This window comes from Apus apus, chromosome 3 (genome assembly GCF_020740795.1).
Source record: "Apus apus isolate bApuApu2 chromosome 3, bApuApu2.pri.cur, whole genome shotgun sequence".
Lineage (NCBI taxonomy): Eukaryota > Metazoa > Chordata > Aves > Apodiformes > Apodidae > Apus > Apus apus.
The window spans coordinates 116,096,397-116,109,639 of record NC_067284.1 but is presented as its reverse complement, the minus strand read 5'-3'; the positions used below and the strand labels follow the sequence as shown (position 1 = coordinate 116,109,639).

The window sequence follows — 13,243 nt, the reverse complement described above, 5'->3', positions numbered from 1 at the left end:
ATGACTGAAACTCCCCAGTTCCTGCACAAATCATTACCTTGGCAGTAAACAATCAGTTACCAACAACAACCATTTTCTGAAGCAGAGGAGAAAAGTAAAATTAAAGAGTCAACAAAAATCTCACTGCTCACAGTTTTCCTCAAGAATTTCTTAACACAACTTGCTTTAAAACGGGATTGCTGAAAACCTCACTAACAAAGTAATTCCTGCTCCTTCCTCCAACCCAGCCATCAAGGCAGGTTTTTTCAGAAACACCATTTCAGGAACATAGAGAGAGAGATGGGTGAGAAGGTTCAGATAAAGAAGGCAGAAAACACCCAAGATTTTTTTGTTATTGTTGCTGGGCCTCCTACTTACAGAACAGCCTCTGCTTCTGGCTGGATAATCCCAACATTTGCAAAGGAAAATAATGCAAATTAATACAACTGAAAATATTTTTTTTTAAATTATAAACTATTCTCAGCCCACTCTAACAAGAGGCAGTTGAAAAAAACAAAAACTAAATAACTACTTAACAAGAATTTACAAAATTAAGGCCATGCCATGTTAGGAAACATTAAAGAGAGCTGGCCCTGACTTTTTATAACCTGTGGGACTGAGGGAGGACAAACTTAATTTTGTGAGCACTGTTGGCTGTTAAGACAAATGTTTGAGTTCACTCAAATTCAGTTTAATTACAGCACACTGATTATAAAAGCCAAAATTCAGTCTGAGGACATTTCTGTACACCAAATACTTCATTTCTGTAGACAAGAATTAAAAATGTACATCTTTTAGTTTTATACAAACTGTGTAGTGACATGCCTTAGATCTAGATTTAGGTTAAGTCCTTATAGCAAGTACTTAATGTTTGTCTCCTAGGCCAGTTAAAAGACAGAACAAAAAACCAAAGCAACCTCCAAAAAATCCCAGAACTCCAAAACATACTTGCCAGAGACAACAAAGCTAAAGGGAGGGAAAGATAATTTACAAAAAGGGCTCGTAACTATGATCATGCTGTCTAGTATTAAAACATCACAGATGTTTTTTGAAAGCACTAGAAATGAGCTAGAAAGAAGGATGTTGAAGACACGAGTATCCCTGCTGACTCGGGATTTATAAAGCACTTCATCAGTCTTGCAAGTATTGTTAGTAACAGAAACCAAAGCCAGAATAAAAGGAGAGCGATGGGAATATAAACACAGAGAGAGCCCAGGGAGTGACAAATGCCCCTCTCTGATGTATTTTTCTAGCAGGACAACTCTTAGTAGAGAAGGGGAAAAGTGAACCATTCTTGACTTACTCATTAAATAAACAAATATTAAAGGAAAGCTGAAATGTAACATTCCCACTGAGAAAAGGAACAACTGAAAATGAAGGGAAGGGGGCAGGAGAACTACATCCCCTCAGGTCTCTCAAGGGGCAGCCTCAGTACCCTTCTCTAAAGCACTGCTGGGGCAGAGAACAGAACAGACTAGGTGTTCTTTCAAGCCAGCAGAGAGAACTGAAGAACAGAACAACAGAGGTAACTACAGCCTGTGCTCAACATCCTCTAAAAACAGAAAAAAAACCCAAAGATTAAAACAAAAAAATCTGTTTCCTATACAAGGAACACGACTTGCTCCACTAATTACACTTATTTTCTTATTTTGGTTGTTCAGTTTCAGGCAAACCTCAAGAAAATCTGGAATATCTGAACTACTGTTTATCTCCCTAGAGACAACGACTATGAATTTAGTGCTGAACTGCACTAGTTGGGAATCTGCACTGTGGATCCCACTGGGAATGGTAAGAGTCAGAGGTTCTCCATGAAACCAGTAGAGGTGGTATGACTAGTGAAAGAGAAGGGGGCAATTTTCTCCTGAAGGCTTTCAAAAGCCTCCTGGCAAAGCCAAAGCAGTGAAGAGAGGTACTGAAGTTCTACTAACAACAGAATTATTAAACAAATAATAAATTTAATCACAGGATTAAATCTGTGGTTTGTTCTCTGCGTAATGTCTCAAGACATGGGCTGGTCAGCCTCCCCTCAGTTCCTGGGAATAGGAAGAAAATCCTCCTGGAAGCATTTCCAAGCAAAATAAAGGACAAGGAATAGACGGATAATAGTCAGCATGGACTTAAAAGGGGAAATGATGCCTCACCAACCTGACAGCCTTCTAGACGGAATGGCTGGCGTGGTAGATGACACCTGATATCATCACCATAGAATGCTTTGAGTTAGAAGTGACCTTAAAGATCATCTAGTTCCAAGCCCCTGCATGGGCAGGGACACCTCCCACCAGCCCAGGTTGCTCCAAGCCCCATCCAACCTGCCCTTCAACACTGCCAGGGATGGGGCAGCCACAGCTTCCCTGGGCAACCTGGGCCAGGCTCTCCCCACCCTCACAGCACAGAATTTCCTCCTCATGTCTCACCTAAATCTCCCCTCCTCCAGTTTTATTCCATTCCGCCTTCTCCTCTCACCCTCTGCCCTTGTCCCAAGTCCCTCCCCAGCTTTCCTGGAGCCCCTTCAGGCCCTGGAAGGTGCTCTAAGGTCTCCCTGGAGCCTTCTCTTCTCCAGGCTGAACAACCCAATTAATTCAGCAATGTTTTTTCCATGCTGTCTTCTGCAACATCCTCCCTGCCAAACTGATGAAGTCTGGGCCAGGTCAATGGACTGAAAATGGGTTGAACTGCCAAGTTCCAATGGTTGTGATCAGCAGTGCAAACTCCAGCTGGAGATCAGTAATCACTGGTGGACCCCAGGCTTCTATACTGAGGCCAATACTCTATCATCTTCATTGAGGAAGAACTGGGGGAACTTTAACAATTATATAAATACCTAATGGGGAAAGTAAAGGAGGAGAGTGACTCTTCTCAGTGATGCCCAAGGACAGCATGAGAGGCAGTGGGCACAAACACAGAACTTTTTACTAAAACATGAGTAAACCTTTTTCTTGTAGCTGTGGAGTTCCCAATCTTGGACGTTTTCACAACAGACTTGAGCAGCCTGCTCTGGCTGGCTCTGCATGGAGCAGACATCTACAGGGATCCCTTCTGACTTCAACTATTGCTAAATACATGAAAATCACAGAATCCCATGTAAGGCTGTGATTTAAATGATCTTGTTCTCTTGCCCCTTACCTTTTTATGTTAAAATTGTGACTGTGTAAAGGCCTAGAAGCTGTGATAACTACTTCAGACCCTAAGTAAGTTATGATATAGGTGATCTAAGTAGTTTGTGCAAATACTCAGACTTCACAGGTCTTGGAACTAAGAGATGGGATACACCTCTGAAATGTAATCCACTGTCAGTTGTGACTACAAATCACATTTAATCATTACTTTGTTTTCTCTTCCTCCCTTTAGGAAGCCAGCCTGAAGGATCAGAGCACTGAGTGGGAGAGAAGATTAAATCATTTTCATGCCCTTTGTTACAGAGCAGTAGACAAGAACTGTCTATACACCAGAAGAGTTTGCCTTTCACAAAATCATTAGTCTTTCTCTTCAAGCTAAGGAAAAAGAATTTTGCTGTCTGCAGCAGGATTTCACTTGACCCTTTGTTCCAGAAGTTTGACACTTTATTATTTTTTCCATCTAAACACTACCTTAAGCATAGTCTGACAGCTCCCACACACTCTGGGACATCTAATTTTCAATTACAATTAGAACAAAAACTTAAAAGGCAAGTTGGAATGCTAATTTGTGACAGATCACACCCTTGTGCTTCTTAATGCACTGAAGACCATTTTTGGCTTATAGAACTGTCATAAATAATTTAGGTTAATGCTCACCCAGGAATTGTGAAAATACTGCAGGCTTGAAGGTGAGTAACTCATACAGATTACTTTCCAAAGGACCAGTTCTCTACACACACACAAGTGTTACCATGAAAACACAAGCCTTAACTTTTCATAGAATCATAGAATCATAGAATCCTAGGGGTTGGAAGGGACCTCGAGAGATCATCTAGTCCAACCCCCCCTGCCAGAGCAGGGTCACCTAGAGTACATCACACAGGAAGGCATCCAGGTGGGTTTTGAATGTCTCCAGTGAAGGAGACTCCCCAGCCTCTCTGGGCAGCCTGTTCCAGTGCTCTGTCACTCTCACAGTAAAAAAATTTTTTCTGATATTCACCTTAAACCTCCTATGCTCCAATTTGTATCCATTACTCCTTGTCCTATCACTGGTCATCACTGAAAAAAGCTTATGTCCATCTTCTTGACACTCACCCTTTACGTATTTGTAAACATTGATGAGGTCACCCCTCAGTCTCCTTTTCTCCAAGCTCAAGAGACCCAGCTCCCTCAGCCTTTCCTCATCAGGGAGATGTTCCACTCCCTTAATCATCCTTGTGGCTCTGCGCTAGACTCTTTCCAGCACTTCCCTGTCCTTCTTGAACTGAGGGGCCCAGAACTGGACACAATATTCCAGATGTGGCCTCACCAATGCAGAATAGAGGGGGAGGAGAACCTCTCTTGACCTACTAACCACACCCTTTCTAATGCACCCCAGGATGCCATTGGCCTTCTTAGCCACAAGGGCACATTGCTGGCTCATGGTCATCCTCCTGTCTACCAGGACCCCCAGATCCCTTTCACCTACACTGCTCTCCAGCAGGTCAGCCCCCAACCTGTACTGGTGCATGGCGTTTTTCTTCCCCAAATGCAAAACTCTACACTTGCCCTTGTTAAACTTCATCAGGTTTTTCCCCGCCCAAGTCTCCAGCCTGTCTAAGTCTCTCTGAATGGCAGCACAGCCTTCTGGTGTGTCAGCCACTCCTCCCAGCTTGGTGTCATCAGCAAACTTGCTGAGGGTACATTCTGTACCCTCATCCAGGTCATTGATGAAGATGTTGAACAACACCGGTCCCAGTACCGACCCCTGAGGGACTCCACTAGTCACAGGCCTCCAACTAGATTTTGCCCCATTGACTACAACTCTCTGACTTCTTCCTTTCAACCAGTTCTTGATCCATCTCACTGCCTGATCATCAAGCCCATACCTGATCAACTTATCTACAAGGATGCTGTGGGAGACGGTGTCAAATGCTTTACTGAAATCAAGATAGACCACATCTACCGCTCTACCATCATCTATCCACCTAGTAATTTCCTCATAGAAGGCTATGAGGTTAGTCAAACATGACTTACCCTTGGTAAAACCATGTTGACTGCTCTTGATGACCCCTATCTCCTTGATATGTCTAGAGATAGTGCCACGGACAAGTTGTTCCATCACCTTTCCAGGGATGGAGGTGAGGCTGACTGGTCTATAGTTACCCGGGTCCTCCTTCTTGCCCTTCTTGTAGACTGGAGTGACATTTGCTACCCTCCAGTCCTCAGGCACCTCTCCTGTTACCCATGACTGACAAATCAGTAACACACAGAAACACTTTTGTGCTGCCCCAGCTTGAAACAGGTTGTTGAGCAAGACTGGACTGAGTGTTGACCCATGGTGGACACCACTGGTTTCTGGCCTCCAACTTGACCCTGATCCATTGATCACCACCCTCTGAGCTCTGTCACAGACCAGCTCTCCATCCACCTCACTGCCCACTCCTCCTGAGTTTCCTAACGAGGATGTTACGGGAGACCATGACAAAAGCCTTGCTGAAGCCAAGGTAGACACATCCACTGCTTTCCCCTCATCCAGCAGCCAGTTACAACGTCCAGTCAGATTGGTCCATCACGATTTCCCTTGGGTGAATCCATGCTGACTTCTCTCAATGACATTCTCTGCTTTCAATTGTTTTCTGATGACCTCCATTGTAATCAATGACCTAAAGAAATCCAATGTCAGCAGCATTTCATGTCTCTATCCTAATGACTGTCAGATAAAACACTTCTAGGGATGGGGCTTCCACAGCTTTCCTGGGCAACTTGTTCCAATGTCTCAGCACTCTCACACTGAAAAATTTCCTTCCAATGTCTAACCTAAATCTCCCCTCTTCCAGTTCTGGGTTAGACTTTACAAACTCTTTTGTTACATGACTGGTTAAAGAAATGCTCACCCATTGCTTATGTCCATTGGTGGCCAAGCTTGAAGTAGTAAAACCAAGTGCTGAAACTCAGACAGGCTGTGACTGGACTCCAGAAGCCCCAAGAAGAGAGCACATCTTTTCTCTTCATTTTCAACATCTGTTATCTCAACCTGAAAAACAAAGAAACCCCATAACACATTTGCTTTTAAGAAATCACTGATGTAAAAGCAAAGGACACCCCTGTTACAAAGCAGTGCAGGAATGCAGTGAATGCCACTTCCCCACAGACTCCTTTTCTTACCTCTCATTAGCAATCACATGCAAATGGGGGTGGGGAAGGACTAAGGTGTATGCTCCTAAAACAGTGCAATCCCACACAAGTCCATTAATTGCTTAACTCAGAGGATCTTATCTCTGTGTTCTTCAAACAATGAAAAATGCCAGAAGTTTCCCTTTCTTTTTTATATAAAGAGACATATACACACACACTTATGTTTAAAGAACGGGCACGTCTAGTGCTTGCCTAATATATACCACTCTCACTCCCCTGTGAATATTCAATAGTTTTACATGAGTTTACAGCACCTAATCTTGTCTCCCATAGAAAAGAGCTCTGAAAGATTATTCTAAGTTATTTTACCTGATGAAAACCATTTGCTGACAAGTACTGCAATATTTCCCTGTAAGGGAGAACCCCACACGCCATCAGCCAGCCCCCAGACAACTCCATCTCAGGAAAAGTGTCCATCTGAGTTTAAAACCTGCAGCTTCTGCAGCTTCACAAATGAAACAGCTATTCCTGTCTACCTGACATACAAAAAGCTCCTGGAGTTTAAAAATAATTTCTTACAATAACGAGGAAGCTTCCTCTAAGCTTAACATACTTTAACACTGAATTTGTCTTTCATAGTTTGAAAAATTCCAGCGTATCAAACATTTCAGTTTCATTTCATAATTCCACTGAAGATTCCCAGTATTAACTTCCCTCTTTCAGCCCAAGTAGTTCTAAGACATCAAATAGGGGCAGTTCTCCTTAGTTCTACAGCTGCTCTAGAAGATCAAAGATTGAATTTCCATCTTTTCAAAGCGACTCTGATGTATCAAGGGCAAATTTTTGAAAAGAGGTTGGAAACTAAGGATTACAGATGCATTTGTTGAGTTGCCTACATAATTTGTGACTCTGAGATATTCAGTGTTGAAAAACTGGTCGCTTCTGTCTCCAGGGAACATCTGAGAGCACAGTATACAAAAACATTTTAAGACAGTGAAGAAATGGTTCCAAAATCTGTCCTTTTAAAATACTTTTTTGTACTGCAAATGTAACTAGCAGACATCATTCCCCCACGTGTAATATCCTTAAATTCTATTTATGCTTCTTAATATATGTTCTTCAATATTTAAATCACAAGGCTCACAAGAGAAGGGATAAGAAGAGAAAAGGGTGAAAGGAACATAAGACATGCTAACCCCTAAAGATCAAAAATATTTAGCTATTCAGCATTTTTTTTTTAGAAGCTCTTACATTGCTTTGTCTGTCCCCAGACTCCTTTGTCAGACAACCAGCTCTTTAAATATTGAAATCAAGTCAGTAGCATTCTGGATGGTCCATTGGGTACACCTTAGTACACCTGCATAAACAGCACGTTTACTGCAAAACACAGCCTAAATGTTCAGATCTCTCTACTGATAACTGCAAAAATGGCAAGAAACACCAGAGATTAAGAGATGAAAGAGCTGTCACAGAAATTGAGGCGTTAGTACCAGAAATGGATGACACTAGATCAGACATCCTGTTCACCATGAACTGAATTCCAATGTTTCTGCCTCAGAATGCATCCTCACAGACTCGGGTTTACATCTTCGTTATGAGGTTAATTAACCTAAACTCATAATGTTGTGTTTTGGACATCTGGATCCTTGCAACATGATTGCTCATAACAAAACACATGAATAAGATCAAAGTAAATATGACAAATTAACTTTTTATTCTCAAACATGGTGTGCATTTCTGCAAGGCTTCTTTCTGCAATGGCCTTTTTCCAAGTCACCCACATTTCCTACTAAGAGTAATAAAAAGTCAACTTTCTACAACATTATTTATAGTTTTTAAGAAACATATTGACAATTCACTTTTTATGTGGCCTTTTAAATGCATGTCACTTCCATGTCCTGTGAAACAGGTGAGATTAGGAAGCAGCCATCTACAGCATGCATATCTTTAAGGTGAACTAAAATTGGAGCACTAAGGATAGAGGAAATGGAAGGTTAAGGAAAGAGGAACAAATGGAAAAAACTTAACTACTGATGACTAGATGAGCAGTATGATTACTTTCCAAAAATATGCTTAGCATTACCCTACCTTAAACTCCCCACCTCTCCATCTTTTAAGTCCCAGCTATTAATGTCCTAGTCAAACACTGGATTATTCTCCCAAGGGAAGTGGTGGATTCCCCCACATGGGACAGTTTGAAGTCTCAGCTTGACAGGGTGCTGAGCCACTTCATATCAACTAGAGTACCTGGAAAGGTTGGACCAGATGATCCTTGAGGTCCCTTCCAACCTGGCATTCTAGGATTGATTCTATGATTTTCCCTTCTTCAATGTGTCCAACACTTCCACTGCATCTCTCAGTCACCCTTATACTCCACAAAAATATGCATGTCAAGTGTTTTAAGCAGTATTTCACTCCTGTGACAACGTGGCTGTTAAAATAACTCTTTTCAAAAGGCCGAGGTTCAGCCATAAAGCCATGCTTTAACATGGAGAATGCCTGCTTGTGGGTGACAGTGCTCACACAGTCAGCTGCTTCAGGAAGATTCTTCAAATGTTGGACTCTTCTGAGTTGAAAACATCATCAAACACAGGCTGATTCTGCAAAGAGTGTGTCCACACTTCACATTACATGTTGATAAGTGGTCCCACTGGTTTAAATAAGATTGCACAGTGTCTAACATTGTACCTCCTTAGAAACAGCTGTACTTAACTTGTGTATATATGCCTTGACACAATCAAGATGACTGAAATCCACACACAATTTACCCAGTAGCATCATTAGAGAAATCCTAATGAGCAGATCAACAATATGTACCAGAAACACAGACAACAACAAAATATTTGAAATCTTCATTGCTATTCCTATAAATCAAAGATCTGTTTAAGTTAAACATCAGTATAGATATGCAGTAAATCAAGACACTTCCCTTAAATAGCTTCTGCACTGCTCTGCAGTTTGAATGACAAGGTAACTTGCCCTGTCTCTAATTCTTTCCTTATAATTGTCCAGAAATAGAAGTTACAATCAAACTGTGAAAAAAGTGATACTTCCTTGCTAGAAGCAGCAAAACCTTGAAGCAGCACCTTGGAATGAGCTCTGTGTGTGTGTGTGTACAGATGCACACCCCACACCTCCCATGGGTTTTCCTGCTTCCTGGGCTGAGGAAGCAACCACCTCATGCAGCACAAACACAGCACGTTCTGTGTTCAAGGCAGAAACTGCATCTTAGCAGAGGTGAAACTTAGCTGAGACCAAGTCACCAGAGCCAGTTAAGCCTCTTTTGTTGTAATAACGTGGCAAAAAGATAAGAAATTCCACTTTTATCCCAAAACTCTCTTTGCAGTGACTCCGAATGGTCATGACTCTGGACACTGTAATGCAACAAGGCTCTGCATATTTACCAGGATAATATCTTTAATCCATGGTAATGCTATATTTAACTTGGCTTTCCCCTGTCATGATATACTAAACTCAGCCTTCCCCAGCTTCTTTTCTCCTTTTTAATAAACAAAAACCAAAACCATCCTTACAAAATCCTCAAAGGCCATGCAAGGATAGCCTGGCACGACCTGCTGGGAGCCTTGAACAGAATAATGAGGCCTAGAGCAGGGCAGCAGGGTGTATGCTTGAACTGCACATGATCCCAAAGGGTCCCAAAGCAAGGAAAGTAACAACTTTCAGTTTTAACAACAGATTTGCTCCTTTTGTCTTGATTTCCCCTCGTTTCATGCCTTCTCTTTGGCAGTAGAACACAGCTGGCTTCACGTTTTTCATTAAAATATAAAAGGCTGCACAAATATTTACCACAATGGGAGAGTCAATTAGGGGAATTAATTTTAGGAATTATACTCATGATAGATTATGAAATGCAATACAAATTAAATAAAACCAAACCTTATATTAAGCTGCTAAAAGACCCAATTTCATGATCAACAGGGGACTATGTATGTTTAAAAAAAAAATCAAGAATATGTAAACATCTGCATATGCTGATATTTCTTTTAAAATATATCTAGGAAATTAGAGGCTACACAAATGGCCCTGAGTGCTGCTTAAAAGTGCATTAGATACTACCAGCTGTCTGAACCAGCACAAGCTCCTCTTGATCAAATGATCACCTCCTGAGAGCTTTGTTTTTACTCCTTCTCTCCTGTTACTAGGTAGCAGCAGGTAGGAGGGCTCATAAGTGAGTTCTGACTCACCCCTTATTATCTCTGCTTAATAGAGGCAAAAATCAGTTCCACTTTCTCAAACATTGATCAAGAGGAAGAATTACCCACATTTCTGAACGGGAGTGCAGGCTGCAGCTGGTAGCAGCTCTGACATGCCACAAGAGCCAGATTTTCTTTGTATAGAAGATACATTATTTTGCATGTTTTTGAGCACAGCCACAAACAACACCTCACTGAATTACACTATTTTAGCAGCAAAACAGCTGTTTTTCCTCAAGTAGTCATGGTCTGCTTATCAGCAGCAGAGACTTGACACAGCAAATGTTCAGTCATCCATTCTCTTACAGAGACAGTCACCAACTTGCTGCAACCTGCTAATCTTCAGAAAACTAAAACGTTGCTGAAAAATACACTGCCAGGGTCCACTTGTTTATCAAGCAAAAAATATCTCAGTTCTGACATAGTTTTGCTTGTTGGAAGCTACATCAGAAAAGATTCCCGCAAGCTTTTCACAATATTTGGTTTCATATAAAACCCACGTGGTATAGGTGCTTTTGTGACTAAAGTGTAAATGATAAGAAGGATCTGGCAGCTGGTTGAGATACTTGTAATCTCTTCAGCAGTACATTAGCTGAGCACAAAAATACCCTTTCTATGAGCCAGCTTTGAAGGCATGTTCTTTGTATCCAGGGCTGAAATAGAAACATAACACACCTACAATCCCTCTCCAAATAAAACACCCAAATGTTCTGCCTGATAACATTTTTCAAAGATTTATATAGTTCTCCTCCCTTACAGATTAGATCCTGTTAGATGCCTAAAATGTTCAGACTGCTCAACATGCTTTATCCACTCTCAATGCACAAAGTTTTGACTCATCATCTTATTCCACAGATTTGTAGTTGCTGTATAGATGCATCACACCTGACACACATGAAAGAGTCAAAATAGGGAAAGATCCCTCAAAAGTTTGTTCTGAAGCTTTTAGAAACCTGGTATTTTATAAAAACTCTAAGATGATGCACTTGAAGGATGATGAGGTAAAACCAAGCTGTGGCCATCACACATGACCAATAAAGGAGAACTTTGGCACGGCAGCCCACAGGAGCAGCTAGTTCAGTACATTATCTCACTCTTGAAGTTAGTTCAAAATCAGCATTTACAACACCAGTGGAATGTTGCTGTATCTCACTTGTGTCCCTGAGGCATAGCTATCCACTGTATAATGTTCTGCTAATCCTAAAGGACAGAGGCATATGATAGAATTGTAAATGTTTTCTTGCTTAAGCTGTGATTTGAGAATCTGGCACTGACCAACTCAGCTGATTAACCTAGAGAGAGTTTTGTTTAAGAAATGGAAATGCCAATTAAAAGGTACAGCCAATCCAACCCTCTCCTTCCCCTGAGATAAAATACAGAATGCTGCCTATTTGCATATGAGAATGGTGAGCAGGAAAACTAATGCAGACAGACCTCCACACCTCTCTCTGCCCACTGAAATCTGGTCTGTAAATGACATGCTCACTCCCTGTGAGCACTGCAGAGCCATAGCTCTCATCAACAGATTCTGTTCACTACTGATGTTCTAACAACACCATTGATAAAGGTGTCTGTAACCAGAGAACCAAGATATGAAAGTCAGAAAAATATTTTCCTTCATTATAATTGCTTCTTTATTGAGAAAATCTACATCTGTGTTTAAAACCAACTACCTATATTTAAGGCAGAGACATTTGTGTTTTCCATGAGCTGCAACCAAGACCCTACTGATTTACATGATAATAAAATTCATTTTATTATATCCACCAGATTGTAAATGTAAATAATTCAAAATATGTTCATGTTCCTCACTGCAGCATGAATTTGAATTAATATGGCATTGTAAGTAGAAACACTAAGCAGGCATCTGAGTAGCCCCTTACTGCTATGATGCATTCTCAGTTCATCAGGCCTCCCCTGGCAAATGCACCAGGTTTTTCCTTACCTCCCTCCTCCCTGCTCTGTTCCCAAGCCCTCCTGCTAGAGAATTCAACAATGCTGCATTTTAAAATAACAGGCAGATCAGACATTTTACTCAGATTTGAGACAGGAAAAGCTAATGCTAAAATTTGCTTCCACTTGTCAGACAGGGCTTAATGTGCTTTATAAACAATGACTGAAAGGACTGATAACAATTTGATAGGATTTCTGTAATTGCCATCTTGGAGTGCTGTGCACAGCACAAAAATACAACAGTCTTGCCTTAAGGGGTTTACACTCTAATTAGGTAAATCAGCAAAGAAAATACTGCCCTTCCTACACAAACAGGGCTGGCCCCTGAGGAAATCAATCTTCCCATTTTGTGAGTCAACCTGTAGGCTTTTGTTCCCTGTCCTGCTGGTATCCATGCAGCTACTGAAAAGTCTGCAGAAACAAGGCTGCAAAGCTAACAGCTAAACAAGCTAACAAGCTAAGGCTTGTTAGAAAGGGCAAAATTACAAAATCAGTTAAACAGAAATGAACAATTTAATTACAATATGAACACAAATGTGAAAAATCGCCACTAAAAACAAACTGCAAAAGTGCACAACTCTTCCAGAAATTGTGCAGCTCCTGACCCTGCCAAGGTAAGGTGAGGAGATTTTCAAGGCTATTATTGGTTTCATTTTCTTCAAACTGTTTTGAGATGCTAAGACATCCTATCAACCTTAATGTTAGACATACGATATATACATGTGAAACAGAGCAAAACCACAAGCACACATTGGAATAATCTTAGTCAAGACCTTGACCTCCCAGAGCAACAATAAACTGGTTTTAGAGGCAAAACCACAAGTGCTGTTAACTCCCCAACACACCACCAGCATCCCACTGCTG

At 41.2% G+C, this 13,243-nt stretch overlaps 1 protein-coding gene across 2 annotated transcripts in view; it reads right to left on the bottom strand.

Annotated features, from left to right (window-relative positions):
- The window catches only part of NBAS (NBAS subunit of NRZ tethering complex), a 153,853-nt gene that overhangs the window by 15,001 nt on the left and 125,609 nt on the right, over positions 1 to 13,243 (bottom strand). For both annotated transcript variants that reach the window (XM_051615948.1, XM_051615949.1), the window contains one exon: positions 5,972 to 6,111. In XM_051615948.1, the coding sequence (XP_051471908.1) occupies positions 5,972 to 6,111 (140 nt within the window). The remainder of the gene's footprint in view (positions 1 to 5,971; positions 6,112 to 13,243) is intronic.